Here is an 18,603-nt window from a genome sequence, read left to right as displayed (position 1 = left end):
CGTGTGCACGTGTGTATTTTTTTTTTTTTTTGCATTTGAAACTTGTTATAATTTTCATCAATCATACTTTACGGCTATGCAGTTTTTAAGTTTTGAAACAAAATGTAGAGAACTTTATTCTGAAACATATATGGTGGATATTCCCAGCAACGAATAAAAAAAAAAAAAGCCAAAATTTTGTTTTAAAAGTTAACGACTTTTAGGTTGTTAGGTTCACGAAAAATGCCGCAGAATTCCCTGATTTCTGAAGGAAATAAGAGCGTTGGTTATGGATGGAGTTGCGACTCTTTATCTTTATGCCCTGCGATGAAACACTGATAACGGTCGTGCGCGCGGAACTGTCGCCCCGCCAGCGCCACGCGACGCGCGCGGTCACGTGACGGGGGTGGGCGCAGTGGCCCCGCGGTGACGTCATGGTCGGGCGCGTGGCCAGGCCGTGTGCTTGCACGCAGTGACGTAGCTAAGGTGACTGGCGCCTCTGGCCAGAATTGAAAATGGCGCCCCCTCTTGGATTAAAGGAGGGGTGGAGGGTTCAGCAACGCATAACCGTCGCGGTGGCGCCCCCTCCTGCTGCGGCGCCCCTGGCGGAGGCCATCCCTGCCACCCGCTTGTTACGCCACTGCTTGCACGTGCGTATTCCTTGGCAGTTCCGAACTGGAAGTGAAGTCTCGCGTGCTTCAAAGTTGAAGAAACTTAGGAATTTTGAAGGAAAATGTTTTGTAGTTTATATTTGATACATTAATTTATTTATAGAATAGCAAAATATTTTTCACTTTATATTTTACTGGTATTAATATATTGGACTTAAAAAAATATTTAAACATTTTTAATGAGGAAGATTTAACAATATAACAATATGCATATACATGGCGATCGTAACGACGAAAAAAAGTTAAGAGTCGTAAATAAAAATTTAGTAATTTTTGTTACAGATTGATGTTCCAATTAAATTTGTTTGAAAAAAAAAATTGGAACAACCTGTATGGCTGGCTGATGCCGTTTGACGAGGCCAAGCATTGAACCAGTCCGGTCTCGTTAAGGGGCCCGCCTACCTGGGCACACATACGGTGTGCAGAGCTTCAGGAAAGCACTTAAGGGGCTTGCATAACACCTTTATCTTCATTTCTCCGCCATATAATGTTACGGTCACCGCTCAAATTTCACAGTTATCCTGTGACGACGAGACGAATGCGCGCCAGTTCACAGCCTTGCGCTTAGAGGCGATACCGCGCTGGAAGCACCAGCGAGCGTCGCGCTTATCATCCCGCCTCACTAACACACATACACCCCTGACGAGGCGGGCCCCTTAAGTGCGTCACTGGAGCACGTGAAGCGAGCAAGGTGGTAGGTACGTTGCCAAGGAGCAGAGCGGTGCTGCCGATGTGCCAGCCGGCACGTGACGTCACGTTGCCAGGGAGGATGTTCCCTCCCCCTTCCCCCTGCTACCCTCCTCGCCTGGAGCGAAGTGTGACGGAAGCGGCGCAGACGTGGACAGCCTGCTGATGAGTGACGGCCTTCATGCCGTGTGTGGCCAGAGCCTGTCTCACGCGTAGTTTGCAGTCCATTGTTGCCAGCTTGTTTACACTAGAAATATTATTTAGAATATCATCTTTAGTTGTTTTAAGTTTTAATATATATTCTTTTAAGTTCACCATTTATTGATTTTTATAATACCACAAATAGTGACTATTGACAGTATCAATAAAGTTGTAGTTATTCTGACAAAAACAAATTAATGTAATGCCAAACACCAATTATTATTTTACAGGAGAAACTATTTATAACAGTCACTATTATCTAAACGGCCTGGGAATTCCGTGGGCTTACTGAGTGGACCTGCGTAGAGTGGCGTGAATATGCGCCGCTGTTCTGGATGCTTCGAGCGTCGGGTCACAACCACTCCAGTCAGTTCCAGAAAGACGGCCAACGGGTATAAAAGCTGCGACGCCGGCCTCCGCGGTGGTTCCAACAGGCGAGTTGAGTGAAGTGCTAGTTCGGGGAGTGGCGCAGCGCGGAGTGACGGGACCGTGCGAGTGTGACCGAGTGGCGTGAGACTGTGTGTGTGGACAGGCGCGAGGTGAGGGGCGAACCACTGTCGAGCCTAGCTCCAGTGAGGAGTGCGAACTGTGGACTGGACATATACTTGGATATTTGTGAACATACATTAAGTGTGGTGATTTAATTAGTAATGTAAATATTAGTAGCAAATAAAACTGTATAAAATTAATTTGGCTATCCTTATGAACCTGTTTTTACTCACTTGTAACAATACTTATCATCCTGCCTCACGAACACAAATACACTTTTCTGAGCCCCTTAACCAGTCATGAGTATGTGCATATTTATTGCTTCCAGGATTAGCAGGCTATAATAACAAATGTTAACTTTTTTCCTCTATTAGACAAATGAACGATGGAGGATTAAAGAGGAAGTTATTTCATTTGAGCTTTCAAATAACAACTCAATTAAAATGTCATTAAAATATTAAAAATATTATGTAACTCAAAACATGTTTCAAATTCTTAAGTTATTCATGGAGACAAAAGATTTGAGGGTACAGTAACCTGCAAGGATGGACTGAACATCTTTATACATGTTCAGGCTGATCTTATTTGCTCTTTGGCTGTGGGATTGTTAGTGCAGAATGTTACATGGATTATGGCTCAATGGCAGAAGCAGCACAAATGTACAAGTGTTTGAGTTGTTGCCGGCCATAAAAAAAATTCCCTAATTCTTGATGGTTTAAATAGATATCAGAACATTTTTGTATTAATTTATGATAGGCTGGAATGCAAACAATTTTTACCTTCAGCATGACTTTGTCATTGGCCCACATTTTATGTGATGAATGACTAACCAATGATAAATACTCCACAAAATAAGTATCAGATCACTGGCAACCCTGTTTAGACTTTTGTCAAATGAGCAGCCAGTGAGAATCGTTATTATACAGAGATTTGAGAAATTTAGCCTAGAGGTCTTAGAACCTGGAGATGGTTACAGTTTCTAACTAAACTAAAATTGATTTTTAAGATTTATGCTGACATCTGTAAAGTACTCTGGCACCTTAAGCATCTCCAAAGTTACTCACTTGTGAGTCACTGAACCTATCTGACACCAGAAGATTAAACACTTCCTCATGCAGCCGCTATGGAATATTTGCCAATTAACCACAATCTTTCTGACGTTACACCATCGTCTTGGCCCGCCTAGCAACTTACACAGACTTCCTTATGGCTAATGTTATCGACGGTGGTACCTGGAAATGTAAACATTACTTTCAGAGATTTTATCTTATGAATAATGAATCAAAATTGAATATGTAATATGATCTTACAAAAATGAATTATTTCGTACCATTTAATGACAATTTTTACATACTTATTTTAAATTCACATTAATCATAAAATAAATCTTGTAACTTGAACACTTCACAAGCAATTTTAAGTACGTTTTGGGCAGCATAAGAAGTTTGCGAAAGATGAGTTTCCCAGGGAACAGCTACTCTGATTGTTCCGCGGTGTGATCTGAAGAGTGTGCAGGCATGTGGCTCGGTGTGCCCGCAGTGGTCCCAGAGCGTTCGTGGACGCCAGCGCGGAGCAGCACACGGGGGACGTCGCTGCTCCCCGGGCCTCCATATCCGGCAAGCTCATACCTCGCGTGCGAGGCGACGGCTCCTTGGACTACGACGGTGGGTCTCCGTCCCTTGTGCTTGCAAGCTTTATTCTCAACCCGTATGGAAAAGGAATGGAAATTGTTTATCGTGTAAGAATTAATAAAAAAAAAATTGATTGTCTGTAAAGTCGGTTTACGGACGATAGTTTAACGTGACAACTTCATAACAAAACATTGATGAAATGATTGCATACTTTCATGATTAAAATTGAATCATTTTTATTGAATTATCACTATTTTGTATGGATACAAAGAAGTAGTGAAATAAATCTACAATTTCATTGATAAATTTACTTTTAATTGCACTCATTAATTCAAATATGTTTATTACTTTAACAAAGAGATTATTTTAGCTATAACTTTTTTACGTGTTTGCTATTTAACTTCTTCCAAACTGTGTTATTCTGTTAAGGATAGGACGATGATGGGAAAAGTAGGAAACGAATGGGAGTGTTTGAAGTTTAATGTGCCTCGAAAAAGTCAAATCGATGGTTGTTCCAATAGAGTGGAAGAGAGATACATGCGGCACAAGCGTACAATGAGCGTAACGGGACAATGTGCATAATGGGAATGAGTCATCCTTTTTCGTGCGTGCAGCCGGCGTTCTTCGATTTATTAGACATTGTCACGTCAAAAAACCTTTTGAGAAGTTCCCTTTTAAATTTTTCCATCGTCAGTGATGTTTCTTCTCTATATCACCCGAGCCAAACATCTTGGTGGCTTGTCCCGTTTCCTGCTCGTTGATCACAGGAACCTTAAGGATCATGTCAGATGACATTTATGACATTTTAGCTGCAGAAAGACTTAAAATATTTTCTGAAGTTCGCTTTGCAAGTTTGCTACAGTGATACATGCCCTCACCATGAATCTTTACCCGCCAAGATGTTTTGTGCGACCGACAATAATTTTTCAGAGACATAGAGATGACTGTAAATTATGCCTAATTTCCTGAAAAAATTAATATCAATTTATTTACCTAAATAGTATTTTGGAATTACACTATGTAAATATTATCTCTGCATGCTATACCAACAGAAAATAACCAATGATTTCCTTTAGGTGACTACAAATGTCTAGTTACACTTCTCCACAAACGCTTACTGGTACTTAAGTGTCATTTGCCCTGTTAAGCTATAAAATGTTACATCAAAGTTGTATTGCAAGCTGTGGCTAAAATTAGAATAATCCAAGATGGTATGGATCTAACTATATGACAATAAGTGTTACATGAGTACATAATTTGTAAAATAACTTGAAGTTTATATACATTTTTATTTTTTCAGCACTCTATGAAGATGACTCAGAAAATGACTGTAAGTACCTTTGTTACTGGGCTCTATACATCTTTTTTTGTTTCATATTTGTGTAGTTTTTTTAATTTACTTAATTAATGTACATTACATTCTACAAACAGCATTTAAAAACTTTGTGGAACCATTACTGGTTTGAAGAATGTTTTTTTCTCAATAATATTTATGATTGCCTCGAAGAGTTGGTTTGTCTTAAAATTACATAAAGGAGCTTTGTTGATAAAATAATACTTACATTATACTTATACAATATTTTTTAATATAATAATGTGTAGTAAATAACATTAAAGATATACTTTAAAAAATTCACTTGCGTATCTTTTCAAAAGTTTTAATTCTTCTCAGTGCTTAGTAGCTTTAAAGTAACCATTATTATTAGTCACAAAGTTAATAATTTAATTTTTGGCTTTCAGATTTCCTTAGGAAGTTAATATTATTATAAATCAAAATTTCATGAATTTTTATTTTCTCTGTGATATATAATTATTAGTGTATGTAGATTGAGTTTTCTGTTAAACAGCTATGAGAAATGTTTTAGCAAATTATCATAGGTGGTTCCATGAATAAGTGCAAAACTTTGTCTCAAAAGCAGGTTAAAGGTTTTAAAAAATAAAATAATGTAGCTGTAAACTATGAAAGAGGAACTATTAAAATTTATGTGAGAAGTTCACAGTTGTGAAGAAAAAAGATTAAAAATAATTATTTGGAAACAATTGACTGAGAAAGTAAATACGTATATCTCTCCCCCTTTCAGCCCACATTGTGATTCATGCCTTATTATTAGGGGCATACTTTTTTCGCGAAAAGATCTGAACACTTATTAGACTGCAACAAGGTATACCCGCACCTGTGGTTTCTTCCTTGTGATTGGCGGCTGTCTGCGAGAGAAGTCGTTGCCTTATTTGACCGAGCCACTCAGGACGCGTTTACTTCCGCACTGGATTATCGTGATTGGTGTTGTTACGAAATACGTGTACCTGAAAGAAACTCGCCCAATCACGAAACGCAGACGATGCTACAGTGTTTTAACTTTCAGCTAGTCTCGAAATCTTTTCGCGAAATCGGCATGCCCCTACTTATTACATAGGTGTGTTAGTACCACAACCCTATGGTGTTTTGTAACATTTAGTGATGCGTTCTTCCTTACTGCATTTTTCAGTGTTGTAAAGTAGTTGGCAGGCAGGTGATGTAGTTTGCAGTAACGTGCAGTTAGCAAGGGTGAGATGTGGCGCGGCGGGCGTGGAGAGTGCGGAGGCTGGGGTTGTGCAGTGGGGTCGATGGAGAGCCATGGCTCCGTGGTCAGCCACCTGCTGTCCCAGGTGAAGATAGGCATGGACCTGACCAAGGTCGTGCTGCCGACCTTCATCCTGGAGCGACGCTCCCTCCTCGAGATGTACGCCGACTACTTCGCCCACCCCGACATGTTCGTCAGGTGAGTCCCGCCGCTCGCGGGATTGGACTTGGTGTGGGGAGAGGGGGAGGATTATTCCCCCTTCCTCCCTGAAATCCTTTAAAAAGTCTATCGTTCCCACCGACACCAAGAAAGAATTTGTTGGCAAACAGTGCGCAAATTCTGCATATGCTCCTGGTGATAGTTGCTGCCCTTGTTCAAGAGCAACTTGAATGGTCACGAAGTTTATAGTCATAGTGCGCTTAATGTTGCAGAGTGAAGCTTCTCTACCGCTCCTGGTCGGGAACAGGCTGTTTGCTTTATGGAGCTGACCTAGAGTCTCGCGAACATCGAGGACGTTAGAGGTGATGAGAGGTTATCATGCAAAATAGAGCATTGATGGAAAGAATTGTCTGGTAAAGTGAGATTACCCTGAGAAAACCAGCAGACTCACTGTTACCTCTGCCACATTCCCCACTTGCGAACCCAGATCACCTTGGTGGGTCTACTGCTCAACCACTTTGGTTTCAGATACATGTGGCCATCCCACTGGGTGAGGTAAGACACAGTTAGGGTTTTAACTTTGAAGCTCCCACATAGGTAATGTTTTAAGTGTATTGTGCCCAACATATTCAAACTGAACAGTATTGAGTATTTTAAAGTTACGATGAATTTAAAAATAAATTGGAATGCTGTTATTTAGATTCAGCAAAATATTTAGCAATCCAACATGGTGTTATTATATGTCCCTCATAAAAAAAAGTTTGAATGAACTTTTAAATGACTTATTTTGGCAGTAGGTTTAGGAGTGACATGTGAATATGTGCATAATGTGTAGCCTATTCAAGCTAATCTAAACACTTGAATTCTTTCTAAAACTATTTTTCAAGTTGAATTGTGTTTCATTGTTAAGAGGAATGGAAAGTGCAAGTTGATTCTAAGACATTTATATTAACTTGAATGCACCAAAGTTATTTGTTGCTTGTGTATGATTCTGTGCTGAGAAACACCAAGGGCCTCTTCTCTCTTGTTTAATTTACAACTTCTCCAAAATCACAATTTAAAAAAAAATCTAAAGACTGTACATTTTACTGTAGCCATAATTCTGAACGTGATCTGTATCACATTATTTGTAAAGTTTCCTATGAATTATTTTAACTACAAATTTGTAATTTTCACTCTTATCAAGATAAGCCCAAGCATTGAAAAACATTTTGAAACTCCACCAGGGCATCCCATGTGTCCGGGCCCCAGGGTTTTGCCCCCTGCCCTCTCTCCATCCTCTCGTGGATGTTTGTGTGTGCGTTTGATTGTAGCATTCATGTTTGTGGCTCACGTAGAGTACAGTTCCATCTGCTGTAGTTGTGAGTAGTAACAAAACTGCTGGACGGGAGTGTCGGGAGGATGTGCAGCGAGCGTTGCGTTGGTGTGCCCGCAGCATCACGGACTTCGCGGAGCCGAGGGACCGCATGGTGCAGGTGCTGCGGTGGTACGTGTCGGCCTACCACGCGGGCCGCAAGAGCCCCGTGGCCAAGAAGCCGTACAACCCGGTGCTGGGCGAGGTGTTCCAGTGCCATTGGAACATGACCGGGCCGAAGGACAGCTGCGGCACGGAGCCCGTTACGGATGGCCCCGTCCCCTGGTGCAGCCGAAGCCAGCTCACCTTCGTGGCGGAGCAGGTGTCTCACCACCCGCCCAGTGAGTCCCTCGTCGTGGCCGTACCTTCACTCCCAGCGCAGTTCGCATTGTCTGCTCTGTCTCGAGCATGACGGTAAACTTTTAATGCGCCGTCCAGGCTTGCAGTTATGTGGCAGGCGGTATACTATGTTTGATATAAAAATGAAGGGTTTTAAATTAAAATATACTGTAGTTATATGTAGAGTCAAGTCTTTTATAACATATGGGTGAGATGTTTAAAGTTGTAAAGTTCAACAAGCCATTTCTTGACTTAAAAAAAATAATCTTAATATATCTGGGAATGTTAAGAAAACCATTTACATATTTTGTCAATTCATAAAATACTTAATTTTAAAGAATTTCATCCTTTAACACTCAAAATTTTGCGTAAAGATTTTTTTTTTTCCTTTTTAATGTGTGCGTGTGCTGGTGAACCGTAGTCTCGGCGTTCTACGCGGAGCACTACGGCAAGAAGATAAGCTTCTGTGCGCACGTGTGGACCAAGTCGAAGTTCCTGGGGCTGTCCATCGGCGTGCACAACATCGGCCAGGGCATCATCTCCGTGCTGGACTACGACGAGGAGTACATCGTCACGTTCCCCAACGGCTACGGCAGGTGACTAGCGGCAGCTGACCACTGCCGAGTACTCGTGGGGGAGGATGCGAATTGAAATATGCCATCTTTTTTTCAACAGTGTTTGGCTATTACCATATTTTTGCGTGTATAGGCCCCGTGCGTGTACAGGCCGCACCATAGATTTAAAAATAAAAAATTGGAAAAATAATAAACTCGTGTACAGGCCGCACGAGGAATTTTAAGCGCCGGAGTGTTCATTATCGCCATCGGTAATAGGTGGCAACTGCGCGCTCCCATGAAGCGACTGTAGGCGGCGCGTACTCTTGGCAATGCTGCAGTTACATGTGTTGTGCAGCTTGCTAGCTAGTCGCCTAGCCTGCGCCATATTGATCAGCCTGTTGCTTCAGATCATCACGTGCGCGCGCTGCCTACAACCTTTCACGGTCAAAACAAGTTCTTACACGTGAAAATGGGTAAAGTACGTGCAATGTACAGCACTAAATTTAAACTACAAGTAGTTAGTTACGCGTTAGAACACGGAAAAAGGGCAGCTGCCCGAAAATGCAGTGACGATGTAAAGAATGTTCGGCGTGGGTACAAGGAAAAAAATACGCTAGAATCATTACCGAAAAACAAAGCTGCATTGAGGGCCTTTGGTGTTACTTTATTGTCATAGAAAATTGTTTCCTAGGTTAAAAAAAAAGTAAATAAATAAGTTGCGTGTATAGGCCGCACCCTAACTTTTTATCTAAAATTTAAGTAAAAAATGTGCGGCCTATACACGCAAAAATACGGTACTATTTTCAAAATTTGGCTTTGTTAAGTAAAGTAAATAATTTAACGAATTGCTTGAAGTTAATGTTGACTAGCTGTTTTAAACAGTTTATTGTATAAAGTCATTTAAAATTGTTATCGCACAAAAACAAGTTGAAGGAAATATGGCATCTTGCGATCACTCCCTCTCTGCCATTAGCTGCTGTTCCGAGGAGGATTGGGAAAACATATTTTTAGAATTAATTTATTAGTTTGAAATTTTTTACCCTTATATCCATGCTTGTAAAAAACAGTATTTTGTGTCATTTATCCATCTCGCTTTTCTATAGAGTAGTTGCCTAATCTGCTCTTCTGTCTTTTGTTTATAAAACTTTTAATGGAAAAGTTCCAGGCCTAGACCCTTCCTTCATATATATGCTAGGATACAGTGTTTAAAAAGAAACACTTCTTATTCTTCCCTTCCTATTTTCTCCATCCTCCCCATAAATTACAGCTGTCAAGTCTTAGATTATTATGTGAGAGAGCCCTAAATGTAAGCAGTTTTATTATATCTTCTCTACACTCGCTTAATTTCATCATAAAGATCCAGCAAATTTTTTTTTGATTGCATGTGGGTAAGCAGGTTGTGCTTCTTGAATGTCCCAGACCAAGTAGCTTCACATCTACTATTAAGGTATAAACGTATTTTTCACGTTTCATCACCACAACTTGACCTCTTATTATGTAAGTACCTGTATAAGCTGGAAACTACATGCAAAGTTATTTGGTTTCAAATGTATTTTTCTTGTTAAACTCTGGATTATCCATAACAAATGTTACGAGCATGCAATTATTACATGATAAAATGTGGGCGCAAGTGCCTGATTTGCAGTTATTTATTAGTATTTTAATTTTAACATTTGATATGTTTGTAAATTTTAAGAAGAAAAATTAATGAACGGTAATATCTTGTTTTTCCATGATTTTGTGTTGTTGCAGTTGTAAGCAACTGTCTCAACCCAGTATTTTCAGTGTTCATCTAAGACTGACAAGAGATCTCGAGTGTGGGTCCGCACCGAGTGCTAGTGATGCCAAAGTGATGCTAGAGTGACGCTAGAAAGACGCTAGAGTGATTAAGCTGCTCGGTGGTCGCAGGTCGATCCTGACTGTGCCGTGGATCGAGCTGGGAGGATCGGTGACCATCACGTGTGCCAAGAGCGGCTACGTCGCCAACGTGGAGTTCCTCACGAAGCCCTTCTACGGCGGCAAGAAGAACCGGCTGTCCGCGGAGGTGTTTGCGCCCGGCGAGAGGAAATCCTTCCTCACCGTGCAGGGCGAGTGGAACGGACTCATGGAGGCCAAGTGGGCAGATGGGGTCAGTATCACCACCATCACCTCCACATTCATCACCACCTCCACCTTCACCACCACCTCCACCTTCATCACCACCTCCACCATTTTTGGCTGCCTGCTGTGTTTACCCAAGTTTTCTGTTAGTAAAAAAAAATTACAGAAACTGCAAAATGTGAGTCATTAAATTTTTCTTTCTGATACTTTTTTTGAGATCTTAAATGAATAGCCACGTTGTAAAAAAATGTTTTGGCGTGCATTTGTCACATGCTGCAGCACCTCTGTGACGTTGCGTGCTAAGAAGCTAGAAGTAAGTTTTACTTGCATGGAGACATGGCCAGACTGGAGACAGTTGCTACTTAGGCCTTGATGTTGTTGGCTGTCGTGCGGCTACAGCCTTCACAGTCTTAAGACACTTCTTTGTGGTCTGTTGTCCGTTTACACTGTGGCCATTTGAAGTTCAGATCATTTGCCCTTGATTTGCCTTTTATTGCAAAATTTACCATTTGCATTTATTTGCAGAGGACCGAAGTGTTTGTGGACGTGAACCAGACGCAAATCACAAAGAAAATAGTTCGGCCCATTCGGGAGCAAATGGATAACGAGTCTCGAAAGGTCTGGAAGGAGGTGACAGCAGGTTTGAGGTAGCTATCTATACCACTTTCATTACATTACTACCGCATGAGGGGGAATCATTATTATTTCTTAATTAACTTTTGATTTGTAATACATATTGCACTTTATTTATATTTGGCTTAGTATTAATGTTAACCATTTAGCTATCCATAACGTAGAATTTGCAGTCTGCAAATTAATATGGTAAGAATTCTCATGTCAGCAGAGTAGAGGTCACAGTTATATGCTGTAATGGGGGAGTTTACAAGAATAAGAATAATTTGAGTTCTCGTAGATCTTATTCTCGGACTGGTCCCTCCTCCTATCTTATCCTTTCTTATCCAGTTTTCAATATGTCTGCAGGGAAGACAGGTAAACATTGTGTATCCACAAGCACAGGTTGTAACAACCCAGATTACAGCCTTCCTCATGCAATTCAGTAATAATAATTTGTTATAAATATTTTTGTCATATTTCAGGTTAGGTTTTAAAATTATGTAAAGTTGTTTCTTTTTCAAAGTTATTGTGAAAATAATTCTCCGGGTTTATTGTTTTTATTTTTAAAATTCACAAGTTTATTTTTCTCGTAATTTTTTGCTGGCTTCTTTGTGTGGGAAGGCATGCTGACGTGATTTTCCTTCATTTTTTCCACGACCAAGGCTTTGTTTCACACGCTAGGCGTGTGAGTCACGGTCACGGGAGTGTGAGGAAGAGAGAAAATCGCTGCGCTGTGGGAACAGAAGTAAGCATTTCGTGGAAGCCTTTGTTACCATGCGCCGTGATTGGCTGAAAATTACGTCAGCGAGCCCAGGACACTGCCCGCACTAGGAAGGAAGGCTGTAAATTCGGTCTTTGGCTGAGCCCCGTGCCGACAGTCATTGTCCGAACACTGGGCCGAATGGTCGTTGTACGGGCGGCGGGCCGATGGCCCAACGTGGGGCGCCAAATGTCACCACTTACCACCTCTGGCTAGCTCAAATTAGGTGATGAGTGGAACATACAGGTTGCAGGTCACGAAGAAAGAAGAAATTTATACGCAAAGTTAGATGTATTACCTGTTTTATTTATTTATGTAAAAATCACACTATATTCGGAACAACAGAATACATAAAAATTAAATGTACTTAAAAATATATATAAAACACTGAGCCATCACCCGGCCACAGCCTGCTCGGCCCGCCGCCCGAACAACGACCGCTCGGCCCAGTGCTCGGACAATGACTGATCTTACATAGGGATGCAAACGATACATCGATGTTTTCAAAATATTGATGTATCGTTCATGAAACATCGATGTTAGCATCGATGTTTTGAAGAGCGACACATCGCCGATGCATCAACGAAAAAGTCCAAAACATCGACATCGTTCATCATTAAAATTACCCTTGTTTTTTATAATATTTTGGCTATCATTTCATGAATATTTATTGAATACAGTAGAACCCTGTTATAACGAATCTGAAGGGAGTCATTTATATGTTCACTATAGAGGGGAAACTTTATATCTGGGAAAACATTTATATTGGCAATACATACTCAAAATCAAAATCTTAACTACACATAGGCCTAAGCCAAGAATAAAACGAATGAAAATACTCAAAGCAACAATTTTATGAGCAAATGCATATATTATTTTTAATGAACTACATATGTACAAACTTTCTATTACCTAATGGTTTTTGGACATCGGCGTATTATCCTTTTTTCAGGCATTTAATACTCTGTGACGTTTTCGCAGCTTGAGAAAGAAGATTGTTCAGCTTGTTTAATATTGTACTTAATGTGGATGTTGCAATTCCCAGTTCCTTTGCTATTAAAACGTGCGGGACAGTGGGATTGGAGTCTATCTTTTCAATAATGTCCAGTTTATCTCGCACAGATAATGCCTTACGTTTTTTTCCCGCGTTTTTACATTTTTTTTATGTACGTATTTCTTATTGAAGCACATTTGCAGCTTAATAACACGAAATTCTTTTTACTGTCAAAAGTAAATAAACGAAAAATAATAGAGCTGTAGCAAACCGTATGTATTCGTTACTGAGTAACGGGTGCGCCGTCTATATACGAGTAACGAAACGTTACACACGGCTGCATTTCGTTACTCGCATTTTTCGTATGTTTCACGCATGCGCGCGCATATTCGATGAATTTACGTTACAAAGAACGATGTTTGTTTATTAAGTAAAGTATAATTTGGAAATTCGTCGTCCAAGTTTTTTTACTGTTTATTAAAGGTATTGTGTGTGTAGACAAAGTTTGAGTTTGGAACAGAAACAACGTAAGAAAGTATTTTTTACAAATTAGAAATATGTATGTTTTTGTTTTTTATTATCGCGTATTTTCCCGTTTTTTTATTATCTTAAAATATATAATATAATAAAGTTGTTCTAATGAGATTTAATTGTTTCTTGGTTAACAAAAACTGTTAATTATCAAATATTGTTAATTGTTTATATACTATTTATTATTATTTACGCGACGTCATACTGTACGCGTACGCAATACGACTCGATTCGTTCCTGCAACACAACATAGCATGTTATGCGGTATCAAAAGTAACGAGTAACGATACGATTGTAACGAGTACTAATTCTTATAGTAACGAATACATACGGGTACGCTTTTTTTCGTTACTTTTACACCTCTAAAAAATAACGTCTGGCACATCAAAGATCACTATGTATCATTTAGTATCGCAGTTGCTGAAAGTGGAACGAAATTTTCTCCCTTTCTATGGAAACATTTAGTCCACAGAGTTCTATCTAGTGGTAGTCTTACGAACCTTACTCGATCAAAATGTCCGAAACGTGAACGATAAAAATGAGACGTAAAAATATTGAATTTGCTGCTATAATGTATATACGTATTTGTGTGGTGATAATTTATGTTTAATTTTGATAACATATCTAATGTACACGTGTTCGCCCATATTTAACTATGCAGGGAAAACTATTTTTTATTTTCACCTGATCACCATTTATGGCTACACGTAGCCTACCGAGGCCAATCGAATACGACTTGTTTATAATATGAACAGTGGACAATCGAGTAGCGTATTGCGGAGAAAAACTTCAATGTGATCCAGAATAGACGTTTTGTGAAAAAAATTGTAATTATATGAAAATATTTAAGATAAATGTGCATTATGTCGGCAAAATTTGTTCGTGGTACACGGGAAAACGTATCAACATTGACAAAAGTTGTGCGCTATATCCAATAAATTAATACATAACCTCACATCATTTTGCCGGGACTGAGACGGAAATTCACAATAAACGGGAATTCATTATAGGCGGGTTCACTATAAACGGGTTCTACTGTATATATAAAAAAACATTACGATACATTTAGTTTTTAAGATACAATTTTTTAACTATCTATACTTACTATAAAAACCTACATTTTTAAGTAGGTATCAAAAATGTTGTAAATACCTACTGAACTATTTGGTTGATTTCAGCATCAATTTTTTTCCAGTACTTTAAGATGTGTAAAATCATTTGGAAAAAATAAATAGGTACCGTTAAAAAAATTTGTTTACACAAGAATTTTCTTTTAAATTTTGAAAAATATAAGGAAAAAAGCAGCGAGACTTTATGGACAATTTCATAGCTTGTTGTACATACAAGCTGTTAATTAGTACCGATACGGTCTCGCTAGCTCTATCGAGAAAATTAATGTTATATTTGAAACCTGCACATACAGTTCATGCTTTTTCCCTAATTTTTTTTCCAATTAAAAATAAATTGTGTAAAAAAATAGTTATTTTTTAAATGAATATAGACTTATTCAAATACTGTAAAAAAATAAGGATACCAACCAAAATGGTTTAGCGTTTACAACATTTATTTATACTTAAAAATGTAAGTTTTATAAGTATTGAAAATTAAAAAAAAAGTTTTGTTGAAAACTAAATGTCGTATCGCAATGGTTTTTGGATAGATAGATTTCTCATGATCTGTACTATTTACAATATATTCACGAAATGATAACTAAAAACATAAAAGACAAGGGCAATTTTATTTTAAATAAGCCTGTGTCTTAAGGCTGCAGGCTGCCCGGGCACACATACGGTCAGTGGCGTAGCCAGGATTTGTGTATTTGGGGTGTTAAGAAGCATGCCCCCCCCCCCCCCCCCCTTATTAAAGTGGGGGGTCCGGGGGTCCTCCCCCGGGAAAATTTGGATTTTAAGGTGTAAAATAGTGCTATTTCAGCAGTTTTCGGTACTTAAATTTAAATATTGTAATGGTAAAAATTTTATTAATTTTTAATATGAAATTTGTTTGAGTGATGAATAAGAAATTTAATTAAAGATTTGGCACTAAGGGTGGGGGGGGGGAATTGAACCCCTAAACCCCCCCCCTCCCCCTGGATAATCTCCTGCATACGGTGCACAGAGCTTCAGGAAAAACGTGATTTGAAAACTACGTAAGATATCCGAGTGGGGTATGTTTACGAAAAGCATTTAAGTGTTCGCTGAATGCCGAAAGGTACTTTTGAATGCGGATTAAGTTTTTAAACCGTGTTTTTAGTAGAGTGAAAATGGCTAAAAGGCGTGTTTTTGGAGTAATTTTTAGGCATAAAACAACCAATACAGAATCTTGAAACCACTTAAGGGCAGAGCAGTACACCTTTATCTTTATTTCTCTGCTATATAATTTTACGGTCACCGCTCAACTTTCACAGCTATCTTGTGGATATTGTGGTCAGGAACCTGTAGTAGGTATGGTTTTTCGCTACATACTATAATTTAAATCATTTTGGCATGTTTTTCGTGATATTTAAAAACATTGGTTAAAACATTGATGTATCGGTTGTCAGAACAATGTTTTTTTTTACATCGATGCTTTTTCTTTTGAACATCGATGTTCGTGATATCGATGTTTTTAAGAGTGATGTTGCATCCCTAATCTTACAGCCTTCCTTTTCCTTCGTGCGAGCAGTGTCCTGGGCTTGCTGACGTAATTTTCAGCCAATCACGGCGCATGGTAACAGAAGCGTCCACGAAATGCTTACTTCTGTTCCCACGACGCAGCGATTTTGTATCTTTCTCGCACTCCCGTGACCGTGACTCAAACGCCTAGCGTGTGAAACAAAGCCTCGGTCGTGGAAAAAATGAAGGTAAATCACGTCAGCACGCCTTCCCACACAAAGAAGCCAGCAAAAAATTATGAGAAAAATAAACTTGTGAATTTTAAAAATAAAAACAATAAACCCGGAGAATTATTTTCACAATAACTTTGAAAAAGGAAAAACTTTAAATCTAACCTGAAATATGACAAAAAATTTATAACAAATTATTATTTATGGATAGCATGGGGAAGGCTGTAATCTGGGTTGTTACAAGGTATCTTCCCACCCATCTTGATTCTGCCTCATGATATATTATTTGTGCCTTGTGTGTTTAACATACAGGGCAACATGATTGCACAAAACCTATAAATAAAAACTCTCTAGGTTTAAATGTACCTTCAACAAATAAGTAATGAAATGCTTACTTCAGATTTTTTGTATTGTTCTCATTATTTTAAGTGAAATTTTCAACTATGTATAATGCTCTCCAGTTATTAGGCCTGTACAAATATCAGTTTTTTTTATTAAGTTTTTCTTCACTGCTGGCATTTTTATTCCATTCTGAGTTTATTGTTACTGTTTTTTTTCCTCAGAGCTGTACATTGTTTTTCCTGTTTTCTAGCTGGTTATAATCTTTTTAATTACCTAAGTCGAGTTTTTAAAAAAATATATTGGAGCTCAAGTGATTGCAGACTTTATAGAGAATAATTTTATGTTCATGATGTGTGTGTGTTAATGTACCAAAGGCATTATATTTAAGTTTGTATATGTCATCCATGATTTAGTCATTTGTTTCCAGAAAATAAGTAAAATTTAACTATCAGTTACAGTTATACATATTTGTGATTTCTTTTAAAATTGACTATTGTGTTCCCACTGAATTCCGGAAAACATAGTAGGCGTGAAGGCCTTTGAAGTCAAGGAAAATTGTGTGGTTTAGTGAAACAAATGATGAGGAAATAAGATGGTAACTTCAATAATGTTTTTCTTATTTTGAATAATTTTAACCTTACTATTTCCTAGATGGTAAGTCTGAAAGAGAGCTTATTTTTCTTGAAACATATCCAAAATATTTTTTTATCCCGACATATTTTAAAATTGTTGTGATACATCAAGTAGTCCACCAGTAGTTCACCATTTTAATGTTTGGTTAAGTTAGCTACATTAAAAATAGTTAAAAATAGTGTGGACTGTGGGTTAGTGAGGTTAGCTACAATATAAATACTGTTAAATTGTTTGAGTAGTTTTTTTTAGGTAAAATTACCTAACTACTAGAGCCCATGCAAAATGGTAAATAAAACTGCCTGATTTCGGTAAATAAACTATAGGATTTCGGTAAAAAAAAAGTAATTCGGTGGTATATTTCGGTAAAATTTTTTCTTTTTTCTTAAATGAGTGCATTTGTTCTACTAATTATTTAATTTCATGATACACACACAAAGCTGTAGGTACAGCAATCACTAGATTCCTGCGTAAGCCTTACAGAAGTGGAAATGTTATCTAGTAGATTATATACACATTACTTAAATTTTACATCACAAATAGTGTGTAGAATTTTAGTCTGTGTTTATGTATTTAAACATTTTGAGTATTAAGTAGGCCTTTGCTATGTTCCTGCACAAAACTTAATAGAAATAATTTTTTCCTGTCAGGAAAATTGGCCACTTTGGCCAAATAGTTTGGTAAATATGTAAGAAAGGGTTCCCTAAAAAATTAGTTAATTACAATGATTATAGTACATGTAAAATTTCAGGCTCCAAAATGTTTTGTTTAAAATTTACTATAATTTTGTTTTACTACACATTTTCCGGCCTCCTTCCCATCAAATTGTGTTTATTAGGACGTTAGAACCGTAACACATTCCTTGATTTACCTTTCATGTTGACGTCAGCCGGGGCTACGCCCCATGAGCCTAGTCAGTCTCCGTTTCCTCAACATTCCTCTCCCCTTCCCCGGCATTTGTACCGCCATGTACGTAGTCGTGTGTTTGAATTGCGCGCCACGAACTACCACAAGAGGGCGCTTAGAAGCAGTGCGGCGATCCCTAAAATTGCTATGTTAATATTAATTGTAAGCCTTTTTGTTGTTTTCATCCATCTTCGCCCCAGTGCTGTGTAGTTTACTTGTGTTTCTTTAATTTAAATAAGTTACCTTAAATAACTATAGACGTTGCCCGGGCGGACC

General features: G+C 38.5%; 1 protein-coding gene across 4 annotated transcripts in view; it reads left to right on the top strand.

The window, feature by feature from the left end:
• LOC134532570 (oxysterol-binding protein-related protein 9) overlaps positions 1-18,603 on the top strand; it is a 112,455-nt gene that overhangs the window by 74,283 nt on the left and 19,569 nt on the right. For 3 of the 4 annotated variants that reach the window (XM_063369100.1, XM_063369099.1, XM_063369103.1), the window contains 7 exons: positions 3,567-3,691; positions 4,959-4,988; positions 6,255-6,417; positions 7,814-8,073; positions 8,493-8,667; positions 10,537-10,756; positions 11,254-11,375. In XM_063369100.1, coding sequence (XP_063225170.1) covers positions 3,567-3,691; positions 4,959-4,988; positions 6,255-6,417; positions 7,814-8,073; positions 8,493-8,667; positions 10,537-10,756; positions 11,254-11,375 — 1,095 coding nt within the window. The remainder of the gene's footprint in view (positions 1-3,566; positions 3,692-4,958; positions 4,989-6,254; positions 6,418-7,813; positions 8,074-8,492; positions 8,668-10,536; positions 10,757-11,253; positions 11,376-18,603) is intronic. The other variant, XM_063369101.1, reaches the window with a different exon arrangement.

This window comes from Bacillus rossius, chromosome 6 (assembly GCF_032445375.1).
Source record: "Bacillus rossius redtenbacheri isolate Brsri chromosome 6, Brsri_v3, whole genome shotgun sequence".
NCBI classification, from domain to species: domain Eukaryota; kingdom Metazoa; phylum Arthropoda; class Insecta; order Phasmatodea; family Bacillidae; genus Bacillus; species Bacillus rossius.
Note: the sequence above shows the minus strand (reverse complement) of the source record. Positions and strands in the feature narration are given on the sequence as shown.